General features: G+C 33.7%; 1 protein-coding gene across 2 annotated transcripts; it reads left to right on the forward strand.

Moving 5' to 3' along the window:
• Positions 1-6,273: 6,273 nt before the first annotated feature.
• On the forward strand, positions 6,274-19,370 carry LOC112024466 (ornithine aminotransferase, mitochondrial). Of its 2 annotated transcripts, XM_024057096.2 has the most exons (10): positions 6,274-6,702; positions 10,009-10,117; positions 10,584-10,814; positions 12,397-12,556; positions 12,749-12,804; positions 13,572-13,724; positions 15,143-15,240; positions 17,475-17,555; positions 18,594-18,827; positions 19,062-19,370. In XM_024057096.2, the coding sequence occupies exons 1-10, from the start codon at positions 6,554-6,556 to the stop codon at positions 19,222-19,224; spliced, it is 1,434 nt and encodes a 477-aa protein (XP_023912864.2). In that variant the 5' UTR covers positions 6,274-6,553; the 3' UTR covers positions 19,225-19,370. The 2 variants fall into 2 exon arrangements, with proteins under 2 accessions (XP_023912864.2, XP_065620036.1); XM_065763964.1 differs by lacking the exon at positions 6,274-6,702 and having other exon boundaries at positions 10,006-10,117; positions 10,570-10,814.
• Positions 19,371-23,359: the final 3,989 nt, after the last annotated feature.

Raw genomic sequence — 23,359 nt, forward strand, 5'->3', positions numbered from 1 at the left:
TTCAACATCTCACTCTCAGCTTCTTGCTAGAAGAATCTTTTCTATCGGTGACAAGTGCAGTGCTGCGGTGATGATACCTTATTTCAATATTCTCCTTGGTTTACATTTATAGTGTGGTGGGAAAAGAGGCTCAACTTCTGCAATTAAATAAAATACATGATATACTCTCTCCCTCTGTGCATAATTCTATATTGTGCCTTATCCTAGGTTTATGATAGTTTGTTGCAACGCTAAATCAAGAAATCATCGTTTCTCAAGTATATATATTATTTCTGGGCTTCTCTACATGCTCTATTACATTTAGTGCTGTAAATTTCATATCACATCTGACAAGTCAGCATATGCTTTGTATCTGAAAAGCCTATAAGATATAATTTTTGGAATTATATCTCCTCAACGTGTTATATGCGTTCCACCTTCTGGTCTACTTTTGATACATATCTCAAGATCACAACTATTAGTACCCTGCTGGTTCTCAGTACTCTCCTTTCAAAGATAATTCTGTACTTCTCCTTGGTCCTGACTAAGGGAAGAGATGTTCAGCTTGAGGGGCTATTGGATTTTTCATAGTTGCCAAACCTATCCGTTAATCATCATCTCCTCTGACTGATGAATTTGGCATTTCAAAAATACAGCTAAGCTTTAGTATTAGGGTTAACTTAGTTCTGGAAATGAGCCATGCATTGACAAGATTCTTATTTTTACAAAGCAAAATGATATTGTCACTACTTGTTTTTTATTTTTGGGGGATATTTTTGCAAAGGCAAACTACTCCATTTTATTGAGTTTGCTTTCTAGGATATAGTCCAGTTGTCTATCCATTTTTATTGAATTTGTGTTGACAATATTCTTATTTTTACAAAGCAAAATGATATTATGTCACTATATAAATATATTGTGTTTTGGGGATCTCTTTGCAAAGGCAAACTACTCTGTTTTTATTGAGTTTGCTTTCTAGGATATAGTCTGGTTGTCAATCCTGATCTGCCAAGAGCCTTTAGCTCAACACCTCCAAATATTCTCAATGGAAATCTTCAGGGTTCAAATACCTCCTCCCTCGTTATAACCTATCAAATTATCAAAAAGGTTAATCCTAATCATATCATAGTATGCAAATTTTCATAATTGTCATAGTATACTAGCATCTTTGTTGTTGATGCTGCCTTCCGAGTGTCAACTGCACTTTCTCTCATGTTCCCATACTATCTTTTTTGGTTGAAACTATCATGTCCAACCTTTTTAATTATCTGTCTTGCAAAAGGGTCTATGGCACCTTACCTGTTGGAATTTCTGGTTCATGGTGTAGATAAATCATCTTGTTTTCATGATGTTGTACATGGCTCTGCTTCCTTAGCATATGATTGACGGCATATGCAGACAATCCAGTCAAAAACTATCATTCCTGCTTCAATCTTTGTTAATGAAAACCCCAATATAGGATACACAAATGTCATTGTGCCTTGCACTATTTATAGGATTCTTAGCCAACCTAGATGAGCAGAAAATATATCCTTGATATATTGTTGATCTTTCTCCTACTATTTCTCTTGCGAATTTCTATGTTTTCTGTGCCATACATTCCAATTGATTTCATCATTGTGGTTGTCCGGATGGCCAATTAAGTTGGTGTGTGTGGTAATCACTGAGGATTTGGTGTTATGGCAGCACATTGTAACATTGGTGTTAGTGGATATCTGAATTGATGTTCCCCCAGTGATGTTATGCATGGTGGCGAAATTGTTGGAAGGTGTATATGTTAGGATTTGTAGTGGAGTAGTACTGAATTACATGTCTTTACGCTTGCAAACAGTGCTATAAATTAATTTACTTGTAATATAAGTTTCAGGGATCAAAATTTAGAATGCAATGAATTTGCTTGCATTTTGCATTTCTAACATTCTATATATTTGTCCTTTTTGGAGGGAGAGAGGAGTTGGGCAATAATACTGGACAATTTTTTTTTGAGAATATGAAAAATCCGCATAAAAGGCAGTCACAAACTCATATCAGTACCTCTAGAATAATGGAAAAATGAACACTGATTGTGACACGTCAAAACATTTCTTTCATCATCTCTCAAATATCCAATATTGTGTATTTTATGTCCACGTTGGAAATGTCACAGTTTAAATCCCAATTATATGTATATATATATATATATATATTTTTGAGTAAATGTTGAAAACAGTTATACATTTGCATGAAATTTATGTTTATTTAAACATAAGAACTTCATTTTTTTTTTTATGCTCACTTTTTAAAACACTTAGCATCATATTATCTATATCTATTTTATATGACATTTTATTAAAATAGAAAAATTTCTTGATTTTTTAGTTGTTTTTTTTTTTTTTTACACAAAACAATAATCATGTAAAGAAAGAATAAAAATATAAATGCAAAATGAATAGCGCTAGTGTAAATTTACATGGATATTATAGTAGTTATGTATTTTTACACAATTTTACATGGTTTGATATGGGTAAATTTTGGGTTTGGCTAGCTAAATTTTGGTTATTTTTCTATTATACAAGCACTAGTAGGAGTGCTTAGAGGTGCTAATTGAGTTTCAAGAGTTTCATTGATAATTATTTTTATGAATGATATTGGATGTGCACAATTAACCACTAATATTAATTTCAATCTAAATATGTGGATTGTCTTGAATTTAGAGTGGAGGGGGTGGAGGTGTGATAATTATATCTATGAATGATATTGGATGTGCACAATTAACTACTAATATTAATTTCAATCTAAATATGTGGATTATCTTGAATTTAGAGTGGAGGGGTTGGGGGGGGTGTGTTTTCATTTGGGGTCTCTCATTAAGAATTGGAGAGGGTATGCTAGCGTCACAACAAGAAATTATTAGGTCATCCATAGGATTATTGAAATAGTCATCTCAATCAATAAAATGCTATCATTTATGCAAGCGTGATATCACCTAATTGTTTATTATTTTGTTTTCTTATGCTGATTTGGAAGTTGGTTCACATATTTGTATAAGTGGCATCATTTTATTGGTTGGGAGTTCTACTTCAGTAATCTTTCTAGCGAACTTGATAATTTTTCCGTCATAGCACAGTTGATTGGGGAGGTGAGTCCAACCCATGGGCTGTATTCTACAAATGGAACCAATGGATATTGGTGTAGTAGTGGGTCCATCCAAAAATCCAATTATGCATGGGATGATTGTATAATATCACGAAGCATAGAGGATATTCACATCATAGACACTAGCATGGTGGCAATAAGTGTGTGTGTATATATATATATATAATTTAGCTATAAAATTGGTTGTAACCTAAGAAAATAACTTTACTTAATAAAATAAATATTATTATATATTTTGAAAATCTAATCGTTGAATTGCATGTTCCTTATACTTTTAATACACATTTCAAATTTTATGTCAATCGGATATTATATACTATAAGATCTATAAGCTTATATTTTATACATAATTTTAAACTACAAAACTAACAATTTAAACAATTTACTGATAGCATAGTTATTGATCTTTAATTTTTTAGAAATTTTGCAAGCGTGGAAGATATAAGAAGAATATGTAATCAAATGGTAGAATTTTCAAAATTTACCTCCAATAAAAGATATTAAGGTTGTAGCCTTAGATTACAATCAATTATATATATATAGATATATATAAACATAAACAAACAAATTAACGGACCTTATTTTAGGGATGGGCAAAGCAAAATGAAAATGATGACACCAAAATATTTTGTTCCCGTAAGCAGCGTGGAAAGGATCTTTCATTGGTTGATCCGTTGTTGTATACTTGTATATACTATATAGGGTTTGTTTGATTGTCTACCACTTCATTTCTAAGAAATTGTCACGTGTCCAAAAATATGTGTAGTTTTCACTTGCGGCGGAGTAATGGAGTGTGACTCATTTTTGTAGCTTTCTTAAAAGCATGTAGAGAAAGAACGTTATTTAACTTTAACTACAAAGTCACGACCAGAGGGGTCTTATTTACTGTCCTAAATAAGAAAATCGGGGTGGACATCATTCCTCCCATTATTTTATTTTAACTATCGATTTTAAAAATAAATATTAAAAAAAAAAAAAAAACCCAAATCAAAACAAAACTAGAAGATTATCCCAAAAATAGTGGTGCTTTATTGGATGGGCTTTCAGTGGTGGGGGATAATGGGCTTTGGTCCAGGTGTTGTAAGAAATATAATAGAAAAATAAAAAGGAAAATTATTAAAAGAATTAATGCAAATGTGGATTTTTTTTTTCTTTTCTACATTAACAAAACATCTTGGTTTTAACGCATTAAAACTATGATGTTTTGAGATGAAGTGGCACTTGATGGATACATTATCAATGTATATATATAGATAGGTTTGAATTAAAGTGGAGTATATAACACTAGGCATAACTAAATTCAATTTTCTAAACGTGAGACAAAATCAAAATAATCCTAAATTTTAAGAGTGTGAATTACTATTTAGTCAAAATAGAAAAAGAAATAAAGCCAAACACACTGCCATTGGAATTTTTTAATTGAGAGAGAGAGAGAGAGAGAGAAATCAAACACACAGTCATTTGATTTTTTACCAAAAACAATTTGATACCAATAACACTTAGGGCTTTGTTACATTAAAAATAAAAAATCTTTTGGGATGGGCCAGCAACCACAAGAATGGAGTGGATGAACAATTTATTTTCTAGGCTATTTGGACACATTTAAATTTTTTTTGGAGTGAAATATAATTATTGACCCAAAGTTTAAAATTTTATATATATTATACTATTTTATGTTATTTTTAAATTTAAAGAGGGCTATGGCTAGACTTGGCAAATGTTCAGGTTGATCGTGTTGGGGTTCGAGTTCAACTTGATTCGTTTGGATTAGAAATGTGTCATTCTAAACAAGTTACAAAATTTATGATCTTACTCACTCTTTTCATAGTTAGGTCTATTGATATGACACATATGTCGATAGTCTATATTTTTCTTCTTTTTAATAAAAATAAAAGAACAACTAAGCAAAGACACTCAAACATAAAAGCTAAAGTTAGGCTGATTTTGGGTCTACCTATTTTTCATCGATCTAAAAATTACTGGCAGTCCATATCAATATTTTTCTTTAAAGTTTGGACATGCTATACCATTTGGGCCAATTGTGTTATGATCCTAGTATTTCCATATTGCTTTAATGTAAGCTTAAAAATGTGTATATAAGTTTTTGAGCACCTTCTTGCAAACCGGTTTTTAAGGGTGAGTTCTACTTATGGGTTCCTAATCAAAAAGAAAAAGGGCTACCAACCACCAAGTTAGTATGAATACCCCTTGAAATGTATTGGGGGGTGTTTGGGTGTTTTCACTGATACAAGAAGAAAAATAAAATAAAAAATAAAATAAACAAAAGGGTTATAAAAGAAGATATATAGGCTAATATATTGGACCAATGTATTTTCTTTAACCAATTGAATTAATATTAGAATTAATAATTATCAAAAATATATAAATTTTAACACCTCTCTCTCTCTCTCTCTCTATATATATATATATAACGCTATATATCAATATTAATTGGCACTAAAATATTATGTTCCTTAACCAAATCAAAATGGTCTCCCTATCGTATTGACAAAATTGTTTCCATCTGCGTATGTACAAGTATATAAGGCTTTAGATGCTTGTTCTGTGCAAATTTGTCTTAAACTTCTTGTTGTTGTTGAGAATCCGTTTATTTGATTACATATCTAACTGCACATGATCAGAATCCTTTTAGATGTCAGTATAAAAAAACAAAACTTCTTTAAGCGGATATCATCATATCACTGAACTTTACACGCTGTTGGGCTTATTACCTAACATTGTGCAAAAGGTTGGTGAGAAGGGAGGGAAGGATGCAAGGATTTTAGGACCAAACTTTTCAACAAAGTCCATGAAAACATTGAAAAGGTCATAATTTTACCCCTACAACTTAGTAAAACTACAAATTTTTTTTTAGCAACTCTCAATTGAATCTACTGGTACTTTAGTATTCTTGTATAGTGGCAAAATACTGCGTTTGATTCCTCATTTCTTTCACCTAAATAAAAAGTAGTGGTTAGTAGAAATTGGGCTTCGTTCCAATTCAAAAAAATGAAGGCTATTGGTTACCATTGCTTTCACAAAATTATTGATTACCATATTATAGCATGTGGGATAGTCAAGGATATGCTTTGGAAAGCGCAACGAATTGCCGCGTGCGTGACACAACACAATACAATGACAATGAAAGGGAACGGTTGAGAGGGAAAGAAAGAAAGGAAGACCCAATACGCAGCATCTATCTATCTATATATAATGATTATATTCCAATGTGGCAATATATAATAGATAAGGATAAAGAGGAGCATGATGATGAAACTGTGTGTGCGCGTGTAAGCAATAGTTAAATATAAAAAGAACATCAAACCCGACATTCTTTTAGATTTTATGAGCGTGTGTTGTGTTGTGTTTGTGTGTCAAAAAATCCTGTTAAAAGACTAGAAACTAGAATCTAGAACAGAGATCTGAACAAGCTTCTTCCATGGCGAGCAGGAGAGGTTTGCAATCAATATTGTCACAAAGGATTTGCAGGGGGAGGAGGAATTTTGGAGCTGTCCCTGAAGCTACTGCTGCTGCTGGTTCCTCCTCTCAAAAGCTCATCAACTTTGAGCATGAATACAGTGCCCACAAGTGAGCTCTCTCCCTTTGTTTCTCTATCTACGTCAAACTTCAGTTTTTGATCTCTTTTTGGTGTTTTGCTTTCTGGGTTTTGCTTATTTTCGTCTAATTCTGGACTCTGAATGTGTATCTACGCGTGGTGAATTATATAACATGGTCAAGACTCGTGCTTTCTGTGCTGATTTATTGTTGTTGATACTAATGAAATGAGTAGATTAGCTGTCTTGAAGTAATTAGAACTATTTAATTTATCAGGGAGAGATGTGTGATAGACAAAACACAGGATCATATAACCTGATTCAAATCCTTGAAGATCTGAATTTTTGATTGGAAAAAGTTAAACACACCTAATGGGTCTTGAACCCATGACCTCACCATCTGCTTGCCAGTTGAGATGGAGCTCATTGGCGAAGGTCTGAACACTTATAGCTGATTGTAAAGAAATTTGATTTCTATCATGCTATGTTCTGAAGGGCATTCTAAGACTACCTCAGATTTTTAAGCCTTAAGGCAGATGAAGACTGGCAATTATCTAGAAAGTGTCAGTCCCCACCCTCTCTCTCTCTCTCTTGGTATATAACCCAAACATGGTGCAAGGCAGTTGGTAAAATCATTGTACACATGGTGTCTGTCTGCCCACCTTTGTTGGCCTTAGCTCTCACAAGGCAGGGCCTTCTTCTTGCTGAAGATGGTTGGGACTAGAGTTACCTTACTTGCCTTGTGTTATGTGCATGCAGAGGAAATAGGAAGGAAATGTAGTGTTTCACTTGAATAAGTGAAACCTTATCTTTTTGCTAGACATGGTACTGAGTCTTGAGTCCTAAGATGAGTTAGTGGTGAGTTGGTTCATGGTTTTTTGATAGTTGAGTAAACTCTAATCTGGAGGCTGGATTTCCTTGAATTAATCCAGCTCTTACTTGCTTCTTTGTAAAACTCTCTTTCAAGACACACAATAGGGAAGGAAACTCCTTTGTATGTACCAAAGTGATATCAAAGATTGAGAATGGATCAATAAGTGGAGCATTTGGAGCAAAATGGCAGCTCACTTAGTGCCAACCAACTACAAATTCTTGAGATGATCACTGAGCTTTTGCATTCACTGCACCATGAAGAAGGTGGGAGCTCACAAGCCCCTCCTTGAGGACACCATGGAGTAATGTGGAGTCTCCGGTTAGGAACAACACTCACTCTTATTCTCCTAGATCGTTCAAAATGGATTTCACACATTTCTTAACAATTTCATGGGAAGATTTTTTTCAAGGGGAGGATTTTGTCTCTATTGCAAAAGGACAATAATAGCAAATTCCATGACAGGTCACATGAAGGTTTCCCATAAGTCATTACATTGAGTCTGATCCAACTTCTATTGGAGAGAACATATCAAACAATTCATCTGAGATTGTGAAGTTTGTCTACAACATAAATTAGAGCAACTGTCACATGCTGATCTCTTGCAAAATTTGCCTATGCCAGATCAGTTATTCATGGATATCTCAATGGACTTCATTGATGATTTACCGATTTCTCAATAAAATCTACTATATTTGTTGTTGTTGTTGTTGTTGTTGTTGTTGATTCATATCAATTGCACATCCTTACTCAGCAGTTAGTATTGCCCAAGTTTTCTTTGATAACATTTTAAAATTGCATGGGATGCCTTGAACCATTTTAAAAAATTCATTAGATAATTCAATTTCAGTTCACCCTGTCTCCCTCAGACTGACAGGCAAACTGAGGTAGTCAATTGAACTGTGGAAATGTATTTGAGGTGTTTTTACTAGCTCCAAACCAAAGCAGTGGGTGAAATGGTTGTCTTGGGCCGAGTTCTGCTACAACATAAGTTGACATTCTGCAATCAAAAGAACACCATTTAAGGTGGTGTATGGTAGAAAGCCAACTTCATTGTTAAGTTATATCAGAGGCACAGCAAAGGCTGTGGCAGTTGAGCAAGAGCTACTGCACAGGGACCATATTGTTAAAAACTTGAAGGTAAACCTTAAGGAGGCTCAAGCTCAGATAAACAAGTCTACTATTTGCATCACTAAGAAAAGTGGGTGACTGGGTCTATTTGAGGTTGCAGACCTATAGGCGAGCCTCAGTATCTTTGAAATGAAACCTCAAGCTAGTTCCATAATGTTATGGTCCATTTAGAGTCTTTCAGCAAATTGGCCAGGTAAAGTACAAGCTTGAGATACCCCCTGAGTCACAAGTGCATCCTATATTTCATGTGTCCTTGCTCAAAGAGAAGATTGGAGCTAAAGCGTCCTCACCACCTTAGTTACCGTTGGTATTGGATACAAACAATAATTTGGTGATCAGGCTTCAAGCTGTTTTCTATCAGTAGATGTGGATTGTTTGGACATCCTTGTGAATTGGCGAGGATTATCTCTAGCAGAGGCCATGTGGGAGAGTCTTGATCATGTGAAGTTGCAATTTTAGAATTATGCCCTTGAGGACAAGGGTCATCCTAACGGGGGAGGGAGTATTATGTGCATGCAGAGGAAGTAGGAAGGGAATGTAGTGTTTGGTTTGGATAAGAAAAACCTTGGCTGTTAGTTAGATGTGGTAGTTGTGGTCATAAGGGACTACTAAGTCTTAATTCCTGCGTTGAGTTATTGGTGAGTTGGTCCATATTTCTAGGATGGTTGGGTCCTGTTTTTCAGCATTTGAACATTAAGTATCTTTGTATAAATTGTAAGCTTTCCATTTGAATAATATTATTGCGTTTATTCTAAATTAAAATCTAATCTGATGGCCGGATTTCCTTGAATTAATCCAACTCTTATTTACTTGTCTATAAAACTCTCTTCCAAGAGACAAAATATGGAAATAAGCTCCTCTGTATGTACCACCTTGATGGTTGCATTGGGCGAATGTTGTATTCTTAAGTTGTTTGCATTGTTGAAAATGAAAAGTGCACAGCGTATAGTAAAGATGATGGATGCCTAGTCAGTGGATCATTTCATTGGCTATCATGCAGTTTTTAATGGAACCTTGATGGTTGTATAGGAAAAATGTTGTACTCTTAAGTCTTTTGGATTGTTGAAATTTGAAAATGAAAAGTACATGGCATATGGTAAAGATGAAGGATGCCTAGTCAGTGGATCATCACATTCTCCATCATGCAGTTTTTGATGGGTTCTGTAAATTATGAATTTGTTTTTTTTTTTTTTTAATGATTGTTGTTTACTCCAGAAGTCTGCAGTGGGCTATGTTCTGGCTGATTGTCATGTATAATACCCTTCTGTTGGAGTGATTTATTGAGTATTTCCTCCTGAGAACTTACTTAACTCATCCACTTTTCTGGATCAACTGCAGTTACCACCCAGTCCCCATTGTTTTTTCACAAGCAAAGGGATCATCTGTATGGGATCCAGAGGGCAACAGATATCTGGATTTCCTCGCAGCCTACTCTGCAGTTAATCAGGTAAGAAGATTGAACAATTTATGATAACGTATGTCACTGCACCAGTGAATCAACAGTGCTTTATCTCTACTATTTCATAAACAAGCAATCTCAAAAGTTGAGATACAGAAAATTTCATCTGCCTTTGTAAGTTATCAAATGCCATAAATTTTTCTTGCCAAAATTCATTTCTAAGTTGAAATATGGAGAGTTCCCATTAATTGTATACATGACAGTATCATTGTCGTGCTTGGTATTTCAAAATCCTATTTTGTCTGATTTTTGCAAGTCACCGGCAGAAGCTTTTTGCCTCTACACCTGAATATACCACAATGCCATTGGAGTTTATGAAAGTTAGAAGTCCTTAAGAAGTGACCAATGCCTCTCTTTTTTTGTTATTTATATTTGTATCTGTATCTGTATCTGTATCTGTATTTGATTTGAAATGGAATTCTTGTTTTTCAACTCCGTAGCTTCACTGCTGTAGGGTCATTGTCATCCAAAGATCATGAAAGCATTGAAAGAACAGGCAGAAAGGCTTACTCTCAGCTCTCGAGCCTTCTATAATGATAAATTTCCAATATTTGCCGAGTATCTGCGGAGTATGTTTGGCTATGACATGGTACTTCCTATGAACACGGGTGCTGAAGGTGTGGAAACAGCTCTAAAGTTGGCAAGGAAATGGGGTTACGAGAAGAAAAAAATTCCCAAAGATGAGGTAGGTGCCAGGATAATTATGCTTATTTTGATAACTATCTTAATATTCTGCTTTCATTATTTCAAATTATTGGATATTGAGGCAAGTGAACTCCTTTACCTGAATTAAGGTTACTGAGTACTATAGTTGTTTTTGTCTGTCTGACTTTTTTCTTTATAAGGTTTTTGTCCATCTTTACTTGGTTGCTCGTAAATGCCTAATGAAATACATACGGGTTGGGAGTGATCTGACGTATGATGTCAAGTAATACATGGAAAAGACAAGTAGAGGAAGCTTAGGGTAGAAAATTTGAGGTTTTCCTTTTTTTACTGCTAATGATCTTTCAGAAGGCAAGCAGCAGTGGCAAAGCATCTTCGGTTGTGGGAAGGAATAAGATACTAAGGAATTCCAAATATATTTGTTAATATTAGTTTTAAATGTAGAAAGTATAAGTAATTAATAAATATATTGAGTTGTTACCTACTGCGTTTTGTGTGTCAATATCTTAAAGTCTAGTTGCTCTAGTGTACTTTTTAGTTTGACAAATGATTTTTTTTTTTTTTAAGATTTTAAAATCTTAAGCAGAGATTAAGACTTCTTGTCTTTCCCTCACGCAAGAGGCTGATATATCAAGTGCAAGGCGAGCTTAAGTAATCAGCATGTGTCTTCAAGATGTGTCACAATTTGAAACATGGACTCTGTGGGATTGGGCTAAAATATTGTGGCTTTGGGCTTATTGCTTCATTTATCCTTGAGTTAGGCTATGAGGCCTAAACTTAGAATATGTTTGTAACCTATGATTATGATTATTAGAGAAAAATATACTTATATATGAGCACTTCATATTGGTCTCTCTATTTCTCTAAGATTTATCTGAAACAGAACGAAATAGTTGAGTACTTTAATAACTACATTGGTTTCCTCTGGATAGTGGATACATCAATTTATATCCTTACTCTTGTCCATGTAGCTCCTCCAACGGTAACCTCCTCATTACTGCTGCTGACTTCAGTCTTGGTACCATTTGACGAAAACATTCTAGCTTTCTTTTTTCTTGTTCTAGATTGGCATTACCTTTGAAGGTTCACAAAATTCATTGCTTTCTTATTTATTTATTTATTTTATCTTGTCATTGATTGATATTAACTTCTGGATTTGGGAATGCTAGTAAAAGAATGTAGCCAATGAGCTCTAACTCAAATGATACCTTATTCCTTTTTAAGAGTGAAGTGGAGGGTGAGGTTGTGGGTTTAACATCCACTGGTTGCATGGTTGCATTAGTAACTTACCAATAATAATAATAAAAAAATTCTAGTGAAACAACATACAGAGCTTGAAGTTCTAAAACCTTCTGTATTTCTGTTGGAAATATGAACTTTTTTAGGTAGTTATGTTTTTCTATTTAATTTGGTATATTGACTCCTATATAGTTTAAAGCTAGCAGTTATTCTTGCTTCTGTTGTGTAGGTTTACTTTGGATTGTAGTTGTTAATGGGTACTTAATTGTTCTTCCAGAACTTGTACTTTCTCTATTTTGGTAAATGATCAATTATATAGACGAGTTTACCATTTCAGACATTTTACTCAAGTAAACCTTATGCAGGCAATTATTGTCTCATGTTGTGGCTGCTTCCATGGTCGCACATTAGCTGTCATCTCCATGAGTTGTGACAATGATGCCACCCGTGGTTTTGGACCGTTGCTGCCTGGCCATATTAAAGTTGATTTTGGGGATGCAGTTGCCCTTGAGAAAATCTTCAAAGGTTTAGATTTACTAAAATTTATGTTTTATTGGTTCTAGTTGTACTGTACCCAAAATTGAGATAAGTTATCTTATTTGTATAAATCATCACATGCTTCAAACATTCTTTTGCAATCCATCTGAACTGCTTCAAAACCATAGAGGAGAGTTTATTGAACTATTGATTATAGCGCGTTTCTGTTATCTGTTGCAGAAAATGGTGATCGAATAGCTGGATTTCTGTTCGAACCCATTCAAGGAGAGGCTGGGGTATGTGTTTTGGAAATGAATATTTTCTCACTTTAGGGCTATGATATGTGTTACAAGGACTTGGGTATATCTTTTGGTGCAAGGTTGTGCCTGACTCTTAGATCTGTCTAGTTTCTAAATCATAGAACTAGGACATGGCTGATGGTTGGTTACACCAATTTCTTTTTGTCTAATCTGTTTGGCTAAAACGAATTGTTTATGGACTGTAGTAACATGCCTGATATATAGACATAGATATCTCATTAGCAGGTAGATTGGATAATTTCTAGTAAACCAGGAAGGTACTCTCCTCTTCCTTGTTTGACACACTTAAAGAATATGTGCTTAATTTCTAGAATATCCAATGAATGTCCCATACTTTTTTTTTGTGAGTTCTGTACCTAATTGCTACTTTCAACGATTGACCGTTTAATGCAGGCGATAAGAGAGCAACTTTATCCGGAGCTATTGTGTCAAGTTGCTCTGAACTACACATTGCAACCATGTAACACTGGCAATGGGAAATAACCAACTTTATTTAATTAGTTTTTAAGCTTTCTTAACATGTTTTCTGGTCAAATCCATTGACCTTTCATCAAGAATTGGTTAATAATTTCATATCAGTTGGTTCTTTTTAACTATGACCATATGAAGCTCCCTATTTTTTTAGGCACTGCCTCCTTTTCTTAGTATGTTTTTCCTCTTCTTTTTGAGGAAAATCAAGGTCCCATCCCTCCAAATTTTGAATTCTTTGTTTTCCTGAGAAAAAAATTTATTTATTTTGGTAGGTTGTAATTCCTCCAGATGGTTATTTAAAATCTGTCAGAGATCTGTGCTCAAAATATAATGTTTTAATGATTGCTGATGAGGTGCAATCTGGCTTAGCACGAACAGGAAAAATGCTGGCTTGTGATTGGGAAGAAGTGCGCCCAGATGTAGTGGTGAGCACCCCCCATCCCCTCCAAAAATCTCTCTCTCCAGATTCTTTATAATTTTCATGACTTTTACCAAGTGTTAGATGTGAATGTAGAAACATTTTGGATACTGATGTTTACTTGAACCATTATACTACAATATGATTGCAAATTACACCAGGAAAATTACCCATGTTGCATCCCTTTGATTTGTCATGTTAGCCTCAATTCTGTATTCACAAATCAAGAGGACATGACACTCATATGGTTATTTTCTCCATTTTGGATACATTGTTATATCTTGTTCAAATATCTGTACGAAGCTGGGTTGCTAAGTATTGATGTATTGCCCACAATTCAGTATCCAAATAAAATATTTAAATATAAGTATCCTGATATATCTTTAGGGGTTTAAATGAGAGGCCTACACATTATGAAATGATGGCTCTGTGTGTGTGTGTGGGACTATGAAGGTTTCATACTCTATTCAAAACTTTGATGATTGCATTGTCTATTTGCAGAAGCTTTTTACACCACCATTTTATTTATCATAGCTATGAATTTGTAAAGGAATTATGTTTATCCACCCAACCAATTTGATCATACAATACCACATAAGAAGACTTTGGAAGAAAAGTTTTAAAACCTTAGGAACTTGGTTGTTTTCAGAAGGCCATAATTGCCATCTATTGGACTTATACTTGAAAGTGGACTTTGACTATTCCTTGTCTATATGCAGAACTACCTTCAAAGTGTTTTTGTTATAGATATGAACTACTAATGCCAAGGAACTCTAGATCAAATAACACCTAATATTGGGATGGAGGGTAAGGTTGCAGGTTCAATGCCCACTAAGTGCATGCATAACTTATCAATAAAAAAAAAGAAAAGAACGAACTCATAAATTCTGATAAACTTCTTCCTATCCACCCATAACCAATATCTTATTATGAGATTCCATAAATAGTCACACAAGATTGAATAAGACAGCTTTGAAAGTGAAGAATTAAAATTTTGGGAATTGGTTCTTTCTAGAACTATGGACTTAAAACAAGAAAAGCATACTTTTAACAGGATTCACAATAGAATTGAGTATATACTTTTTTGAAGTTAACCTAACATTTGTATTCTTTGTTTACCCTGCCTGAGAAAATTCTTGCCTCTTTGCATTGTATTCCTAATGTGTCTTGCATGATGAAAAAGAGATTTCATATCTGAATATTTTGTCATAGAGACTTTTTTTTTTTTTTTTTTGGGGTGCGATCATACCAACACTAATGTCATAGAGACTAAGTTTGAGAGATGTGAAATGCAATTTGCACAGTATCTTCATTACTTCTTTCTTATGCTTGGGAGGCATTTTTTGTTTAAACTAACTTAACAATCTTATTGAATACTCCAATGTGATACAGTACATATAACAACTTTTTCATTTTCTTTTCCAGATACTTGGAAAAGCTTTGGGTGGTGGAGTGATACCTGTAAGTGCAGTGCTTGCAGACAAAGATGTAATGCTTTGTATCCAGCCTGGAGAGCATGGAAGGTTTGCATTTATAAGTACTTGTATTTCATAAATGATTTATTTCTTAACCTACTTACTATTTTATGTAATCAGCCTTTAATTTCTAATTCTTGTCCATCTTGATCTAAAATATTTTTCCTGGACACATTACAACACCCATTTATATATTCTGATTCAGAAAATGTTACCAAGACACGTGACTCCAGTTTTGTAAGGATTTTTTTTAATAGTGCATACAAGTGGAAATGGTCAGGTTTGATTTACACATAGTAAGTCGATTCACTTCTAGTAATATGTTATAGCAACCAAAGAAGAACAAAGTCAAGCCAAACAGGATAATGATGCAGTAAGGTTTTAATGGTTCAACAGTAATGCACCTCACTTTGGATGGTTGGCCAGTTAATTCTAGTTCTGCAAATAACGTGCAAATTTATGCAAATTGTACATAGACAAGCAGTGTTTTGTAGAACAAAGTACCTCTTGGAAGAAACACCATAATAGATATTGGACATGATTTACCTATACACTTAGTTTTTTTCTGAGTGAAATGATGCATATGGATCAGTGAAGTTGAATACTACTTTCATCAAGTCTAGCCACATTTGGAACCATTTATATTTTCTGAAACATGGCTGGAACTTTTAGTTTTTTCCAAGTTGAGCTCCGGTTGCCATGTTTTGGAGTCTATCAAATGATTATTCTAGAAAGATTCCTTAATTTATACGTTTGATACATATTGGTAGCAAGGAGTTGTACAATTTGTAAGACAAGTTTGATACGGTTAAAGTTCAACCTAGAAAAATACATTTCTCATTCTCGGATTGGGATTCTGTCTTATTTATAAGATGCTTCCTCCTAGATTCATTTTGAGGGTTTGGTTAGAAGTTGATAGATCTACCTTTATTCATTCCTCTTGGAAGGGTGTGGTTTCCTTCTCTAAGTGACATAATCAAAGCAGTTATATGGTTGTTCCCTCGTGTCTAATGGGGTTTAATAATAAACCATATAGGTTTTGCAAATTTTTCTGTCTTTAAATCTTTCATTTAAATAAAAGGATGCTATTGAAGCTGTAGTGAGTGAACAATCCTAGAGCACTTAGATTTGAGTTTTTTAATATCATTGTGGAAGGTAATAACTCTGCTGATATTCTTTTGTTGCAAAGGAGATAGGGGTCTTGGGATACTTTTAATTTCCAAGGGAGTGATTGATTTGTCACAAGTGTTTCAGGTGTTTTCCGCTTTAGTTATATAGAAGTGCTGAAAAGATGACTGATAAAATAGCATAGTGAGGAGCAATGACCGTGGATTATTTCTTTGGAAAAATATGCCACACTGAGCACCTTTCACTTATCAATTTTTTTAGTCTTTTTCTGTCAGTTAAAATTTTTTGTATTTGTCTTTGTATTTTTGCTGTTTAAAAACTTCTATGCTGCAGCCGATGAACCTTAACTCAAATGGACATTCTCCTCTCAAAAATGTGAGTGGAGAGCTAGGTTGTGAGTTCAAAACCCACCAAGTCAAAGTAGATGTGCATGTCACGACCCAAGAAGAGCTAGCCGTATTTGTGCTATACCCTAAAGGACTAGTTCGATCTAGTAAACACCTGGTGTGGGATTTAGCACACGCTTGCATAGTTACTATTATCCTATCCAATCCATGTAATATGGGGTATCACAATCTCACCTACTTAAACTCCTGACATCCTTGCCTGGTCCCACATTGTGTTGTAGTGCCCTTGAGCCATATGGCATTACCAGGTTAGCTTTAATACTATTTGTCACAATCTAAGGAAGCTCTAGCTATATCTGCACTATACCCCAAAAGGACTAGTCAAATTACAATCGAGGATACTCTTAATCACTTACATAGCCTAGTTCGACCTTGTACACTTGATGTGGGACTCAACACATGCTCGCACAACACACTTATCCAATTCAATCCACATTACCTGAGATATAATAGTGTAACTTACCAATAAAAAACAAAATCATGCTGCATGATTATGCCATTTTTTTATATTAAAATATTTTCTTTCTGTTTCCCAAAAAGGAAAAAAGAAAAACATTTTCTTGAAATTGCTGTTTCTATTAGGCTGATTCTAAAAATTCTCTCCTAAAGTTTACCGTTTTCCATTAATTTAATTTTTACCATCTTCAATATATTTTTCTTTCATTTTAAGTCTGCCATTTTCTTTGTGTTGCTGTTGGGATATATTATATGAGAGCTCACACTTCTCTTATTGTTCATTACTCGCAGTACCTTTGGGGGAAATCCATTGGCCAGTGCAGTTGCCATCGCCTCACTAGATGTCATCAAAGATGAGAAACTTGCTGAGAGGTATCAAATCCACTGCCTAATGTTGTATCATGAGATGATATAAACAAGTAGGACAATAACAGCTACATTGTTATCCCATGATAGAAAATTTATTTTCTTTAGTGGCTTAATTATCTGGAGATTCAGACAGTTTTAAGATTTCTTACTATAATACTTAATACCTGATTTTCTATTTAGCAGAAAGGATTGAAGTGCCAATATATTTATACAAGAATGATGCATTTGATGATTAATGGAGTTTTCTCCATTTCTCACTTCTATGGATTATATTCATCCTGACATTTCTATTCAAGTATTTGACTAACTTGCATTTCTTGTTTACCCAAAACCCAAAAAAAAAAGTGTCTAACACATTCCTGGTAGGAATGACAACCGGACAGGTTTGAGACAGGTATCTCCTTCCTGTGACCCCCCTGGCAATAGGGAATAATCATCCCAATCCAACTTATAGCCCAAGGCAAAGGTGGGTGGGACAGGTATTCCCATGGGTGTACTATTTATGGTAGTTTAAAGCTGAATCATTAACTAAATCATACATTTTGCAACTATGTTTATTCAAGCATATAAAATTGCTTTGACTGACATCCTGCAATGAAGACACATATATATACACAATCATCAATTTGAGAACCATAGAAGGACAAAGGAAAGGAGAAAGCGGTAGTCAGCTGCAGAGAGCTTTCACAAGGCTCTCAACAAGCCAATGTAAAATGTGGCGGAACAACTATTTCATCTGTATTATGGTTTGGAAAATAATACTTGTTTGTACTTTATGCAATAGCTTCTTTGAAATTTCCTTTTAAAATTAAAGCCCAAAGGTTTTAGTACTTAGTAGAGCTTCCATCTTTCAACTCAATCGGATTACAAATTGGGGTTTGTCATAATAGAGTTTACATAAATTTAGGCTTTGAAATAACTATGCTTTCTTTTCCGAGATTCATCATGTATATCTATGGCTGCCTTCATTATTTATTTTTCTTTGTTTTTTTATCCCCATTTGATGCATAAATTGTCTCTTGATATTTCTCAATTCTATAGATCTTCCCAACTGGGACAGGAGTTAAGGCACCATCTACTTAAGATTCAGCAGCAATACCCAAACTACATACGGGAAGTTCGAGGTAGAGGTTTGTTCAATGCTGTGGAGCTCAACAGCAAAAATCTACGTCCTATTTCTGCATATGATATCTGCCTACAGTTAAAGGAGAGAGGAGTTCTTGCAAAGCCCACCCATGATACTATCATCCGATTAACTCCCCCACTCTCAATCAGGTAAGGAAACATGCTGGGTGCACGTTCAAAATTTTGATGTCATCAAAACTTTCAGGTTGTTTTCATTGTGCTTTTCTTTCACATAGTTGACATATTAGCGACTGGGAAACAAAGTTGACAAGTGAGGGGACTTTTGGGTATCATACACCAAATAGATATTACACTAGAATGAATAACTGTTTTTTTTTTTTTTTTTTTTTTTTTGTATGACTTATATTACATATATATTTTCAGTTTGGATGAACTCCAAGAAGCCTCAAAGGCACTGAGTGATGTTCTTGAGCATGATCTACCAAAGATGCAGAAAGCAAAGCCAGAGCAGGTCTCCCCAACTAGTTCTAACATATGTGACCGTTGTGGGCGAAACTTATATGCTTCTCCAGATGAAGATAATTGAATAACATGTACATTACTTCTTAAGGCAATCAGTTGCCGAAATTGAGATATTATACCTTTATCATGGATTTTCAGAAATGGTCTCTCCTCTAATTGTAGCTTTCTTTTTTTAATCTTCTTTTTAATAAAATTAAGATACTTATCTCACTCTGGATATATATATTTTTTTGGGTTTAATCACAATAAAAGCATCGATGAAGGAATATTATAAAACTATTAGCTTATACCTATTTAATCCTGATCAATTGTTTATTTTGTAAAGAATTTTCTGTTTTAAATCATATTTTTCTGGTTAGGATCAAATAAGAGCTCCAGTTGCTCAATGTGCCAGACTTCCACTTGAGATGCCTTAAGATATGAATAAGCCTGGCAAGAAACCTTTGAGCTTATAGAAAATTGAGTGAGAGACATGTGGTCTGTCTGATTGGAACCTTTACCATGGGAAAAGAGCATTGTTTATAATGTTCTTTTAGGATATCTTTTGTTTAATGAAGAACAAAAATGCATGCCCTACGCTTCTGTGTTTGTGTGTAGGCTCAGCTGGAGATATATATGAATATTACTTCTAGTGCAAATTATAGATACCACTCTCATAGTAGTCTCTTTTATGAGGCATTTACCTCCCTTGCGGTTTGTTTATGAGGTTTTTGCTAATTTTAATGGAATTTGATGATTTAACAGATTCCAACAACACCCATTGGAAAAAAAAAATAATAAGAAAAAGAAACGAAGAAAAAAGTTGTTCTACCTTAAAGCTTACGCCTTGTAAACAGACACAAAGTAAAATAAGGGTTGAAGGAGAAATTTAGAGAGAGAACTAGAAATGTGAGGGTTGAATATATATATATATTTTTTTTTGGGTCGAAGTGCCAACATCATATATAGATTATAGAGAAAGAAATGAAGAAAAAGACGGTTCTATCTTAAAGCTTACGCCTCGTAAACATATATACAAATACAAACTAAAATGATGATTGAAGGAGAATTTAGAGAGAGAACTAGAAATGTGAGGGATGAACAATCTTTTTTCTTCATTTCTTTCTTATATGTGATGTTGACACTGAGCATCATCAAATTCTGTTATAGTTATTGAAAAATCCTCATCAGCAAACCACAAGGTAAGTGTCACAAAATAAATTGCAAGGTAATTCCATGTCTATAAGCTATACAATAGGGCGGTACGTGTAATTGGCCTTTTATTTTTAAAGCTTCATCTAGTGAAAATCGAGTGAGGGGTCGATCTGATTGAAACCTTTACATGGAGGTCAAAATTGTTTTTAGAATGCTCTATGCTTAATGAAAAAGAAAAATGCATACTCTATGTATCAGTGATGGGTTATCGAATATATTACGACTTGGTCACTCGTCTCTTCTATAATTGTCACACACACTAGGAGTCTTTTTTTTTTTTTTTTTATGGGGCAACTGTCCATTCACACATCCCTCTCACAGTTTCCTATACATTTTCCTCTCTAATAAAGCAAATAGGTCACTAAAGAAGAATATCCGTGTTATACTACAGCTTCGTGGTTTTTGCTTTGATATATTTGATCTCATTTGTTCATTTGTACTTTTTCTTCTACTAGTACAATTTTGCTTTGTTAAAGGAGATATGGTGTGTAGACACAATAATGCATAACTTTTGGTGGGAATTAAAGGAGGCCCTTTTCTTTTTTTTATTAATGGAGGTCTTCTTGATCTAGACATTTTTTTTATGAGCCTTGCTGGAATAGCTGTTTTGTGATTATTATCTCATCGTGTGTGGACTCTTTGTTTTTCTGCATCCAATGAACATCAAATTGTTTTAAAATAAGTTAATCTCCTTATATTATAGATCAATTTTATTTTATTTTATGCCTGAATTAGTGGATTGTCAACTTTGCTAAAATACTTGTACCAGTTTTCTTTTTTCGTAATAAATAACAAATGTGTAAGTTTAACAAATTCAAAGAAAATATCCACTGAATCATTGTGGCCCTCAGTTCCTTAAATGGGGGATCTAAATTATTGTGACTAATAGTTCATGACATATAGAAAGAATATAGCAGCGTATGAGGAATGTGAGACTCCACAAACTGCAATATTAAAAGCTTACATTTTAATAAATCATGACCAATTTAGGGCTCATAATAATTCATAATAGGGTCTAACACTATGAAAGGGGAAGAGGATTACATATTATATTTTGTCATTTTGAGAAGACTACAACAAGTTAGAAGATTTCCTGGTGTTGGGGGGAGCTTTTTGTAGGCTCAGTGTGAATAGGTCCATTGCCATTGGGTCCAAGCTTGGCTCAACTTAGTGTTGCCCAAGATCATAGCATTCAGACTATTCCGCAACACCCCCGTGCAAAGGGTTGCTGCAACCAAGCAAGTCCCATTGTGGCAAAGCAACGAACCCGAAACTTAGCGACCAACATCTAATGCAATAAGACATGCACCATAATTCTACTGTCTAGAGTGTCACACCCTAAGATAACATTTCCTCAATTGACCTAAGGGGATGGTGTGTTTTGGATAGAGAAAAAGTATACTGTTTTGTGATTACTGTGATTATGTAGTGTTCATAAGTTATGTATTTTTTTTTTAATATTTATGAGTTAATATATTTAATCAAATTTCAGTAGTTTTCAAAAAAAAAAAAAAAAATCAGAGTTCAATAATCCTAATATATATATACATTTGTATATTTATAAATTAGTGTATTTGATTAGTACCTAAATTCCCACTATCTCTAAGTGAATAACACTCTTAAAATTGAGGGTGAGGTCAGGGGAGATATTATATGCCCTAATTAACATAATAACACTCTTTTTGAAGTATTTTATAATTACTCATACAATTTTTTAGTTATTGTAAGTTAGATTCTTTCGTTCAGATAGTTGTATTAATCAATACAATATTTCTAACAGTGCAAAGGAAAAATAAAAAAAAAAAAAAAAATCAGAGTTCAATAATCCTAATATATATATACATTTGTATATTTATAAATTAGTGTATTTGATTAGTACCTAAATTCCCACTATCTCTAAGTGAATAACACTCTTAAAATTGAGGGTGAGGTCAGGGGAGATATTATATGCCCTAATTAACATAATAACACTCTTTTTGAAGTATTTTATAATTACTCATACAATTTTTTAGTTATTGTAAGTTAGATTCTTTCGTTCAGATAGTTGTATTAATCAATACAATATTTCTAACAGTGCAAAGGAAAAAGAGAAATATCATTAAAATCTATTGCATGCCCACAGGTCCAGCCCAAGTGTTTTGGAGGCCTAAGGCAAAATCTTCAAATGGGGCTTTTATGTTATCACTTAAATAATATTTAACTAGCATTTTATAGAATAATTTTTTAAAATTCATTCTTTTTACTTTTTAATAATTTTTTTTTAAGAAAATGCTAAAGTTATAACAAATTTTATTACAAACTGGTGTTGTAATGAATGTGATCAATGGCATGAGGCTTACAAAAATACTAGAAATATTATAAAATTTACAACATGAGAATTATAAAAATATATCACCAATCACAAATATTCCTTCAAAAATGCATTCAATAGTTTGTTGAAATCTATTTATCATATTCATTGTCACATCAAATTATAAAAGTTATGGAGATCACCACGCATTATTGGTGTAGTAATCATTTCACAAGTATAAGTTCTTGTGAGGCGTGGGGGCAATGACTGAGATTTAAGTCTTTAGAAGAGAGTTTTACACACATATACACTTAAATTAAATTAGAGTAGAATTTTTATCTTGTATAAAAATAATTAAATAAATAAAAGTTATGTAGTAAAATTTATAGTATTTTTAACATTTTCCTGTTTAAATTACTTGTGATTAGTAACACATCTATTTGTAAGACCTATTTATTTAAATTTGTTTTATCTCTATATCTAGTATTACTTAATTCTTTGAGCCTTCTTAATAGTGAAAAAAAAAAATGTAAACTAAAATGTTTAATATCTCCCAAAAATATTTATATATAAAAAATAAATAAATAAAATTTGCCCCCCAAATTTGGGGCCTTCTCTAGTAAGGGGGCCCTAGACAATGATCTAATTGGCCTAAGCCTAGGGCCGGCCCTGCATGCCCAAATCCATTAAGTGGATCCATTAATTATTATTGTTC

Source organism: Quercus suber, unplaced genomic scaffold (assembly GCF_002906115.3).
Source record: "Quercus suber isolate HL8 unplaced genomic scaffold, Cork oak 2.0 scaffold_535, whole genome shotgun sequence".
Classification (NCBI taxonomy): domain Eukaryota; kingdom Viridiplantae; phylum Streptophyta; class Magnoliopsida; order Fagales; family Fagaceae; genus Quercus; species Quercus suber.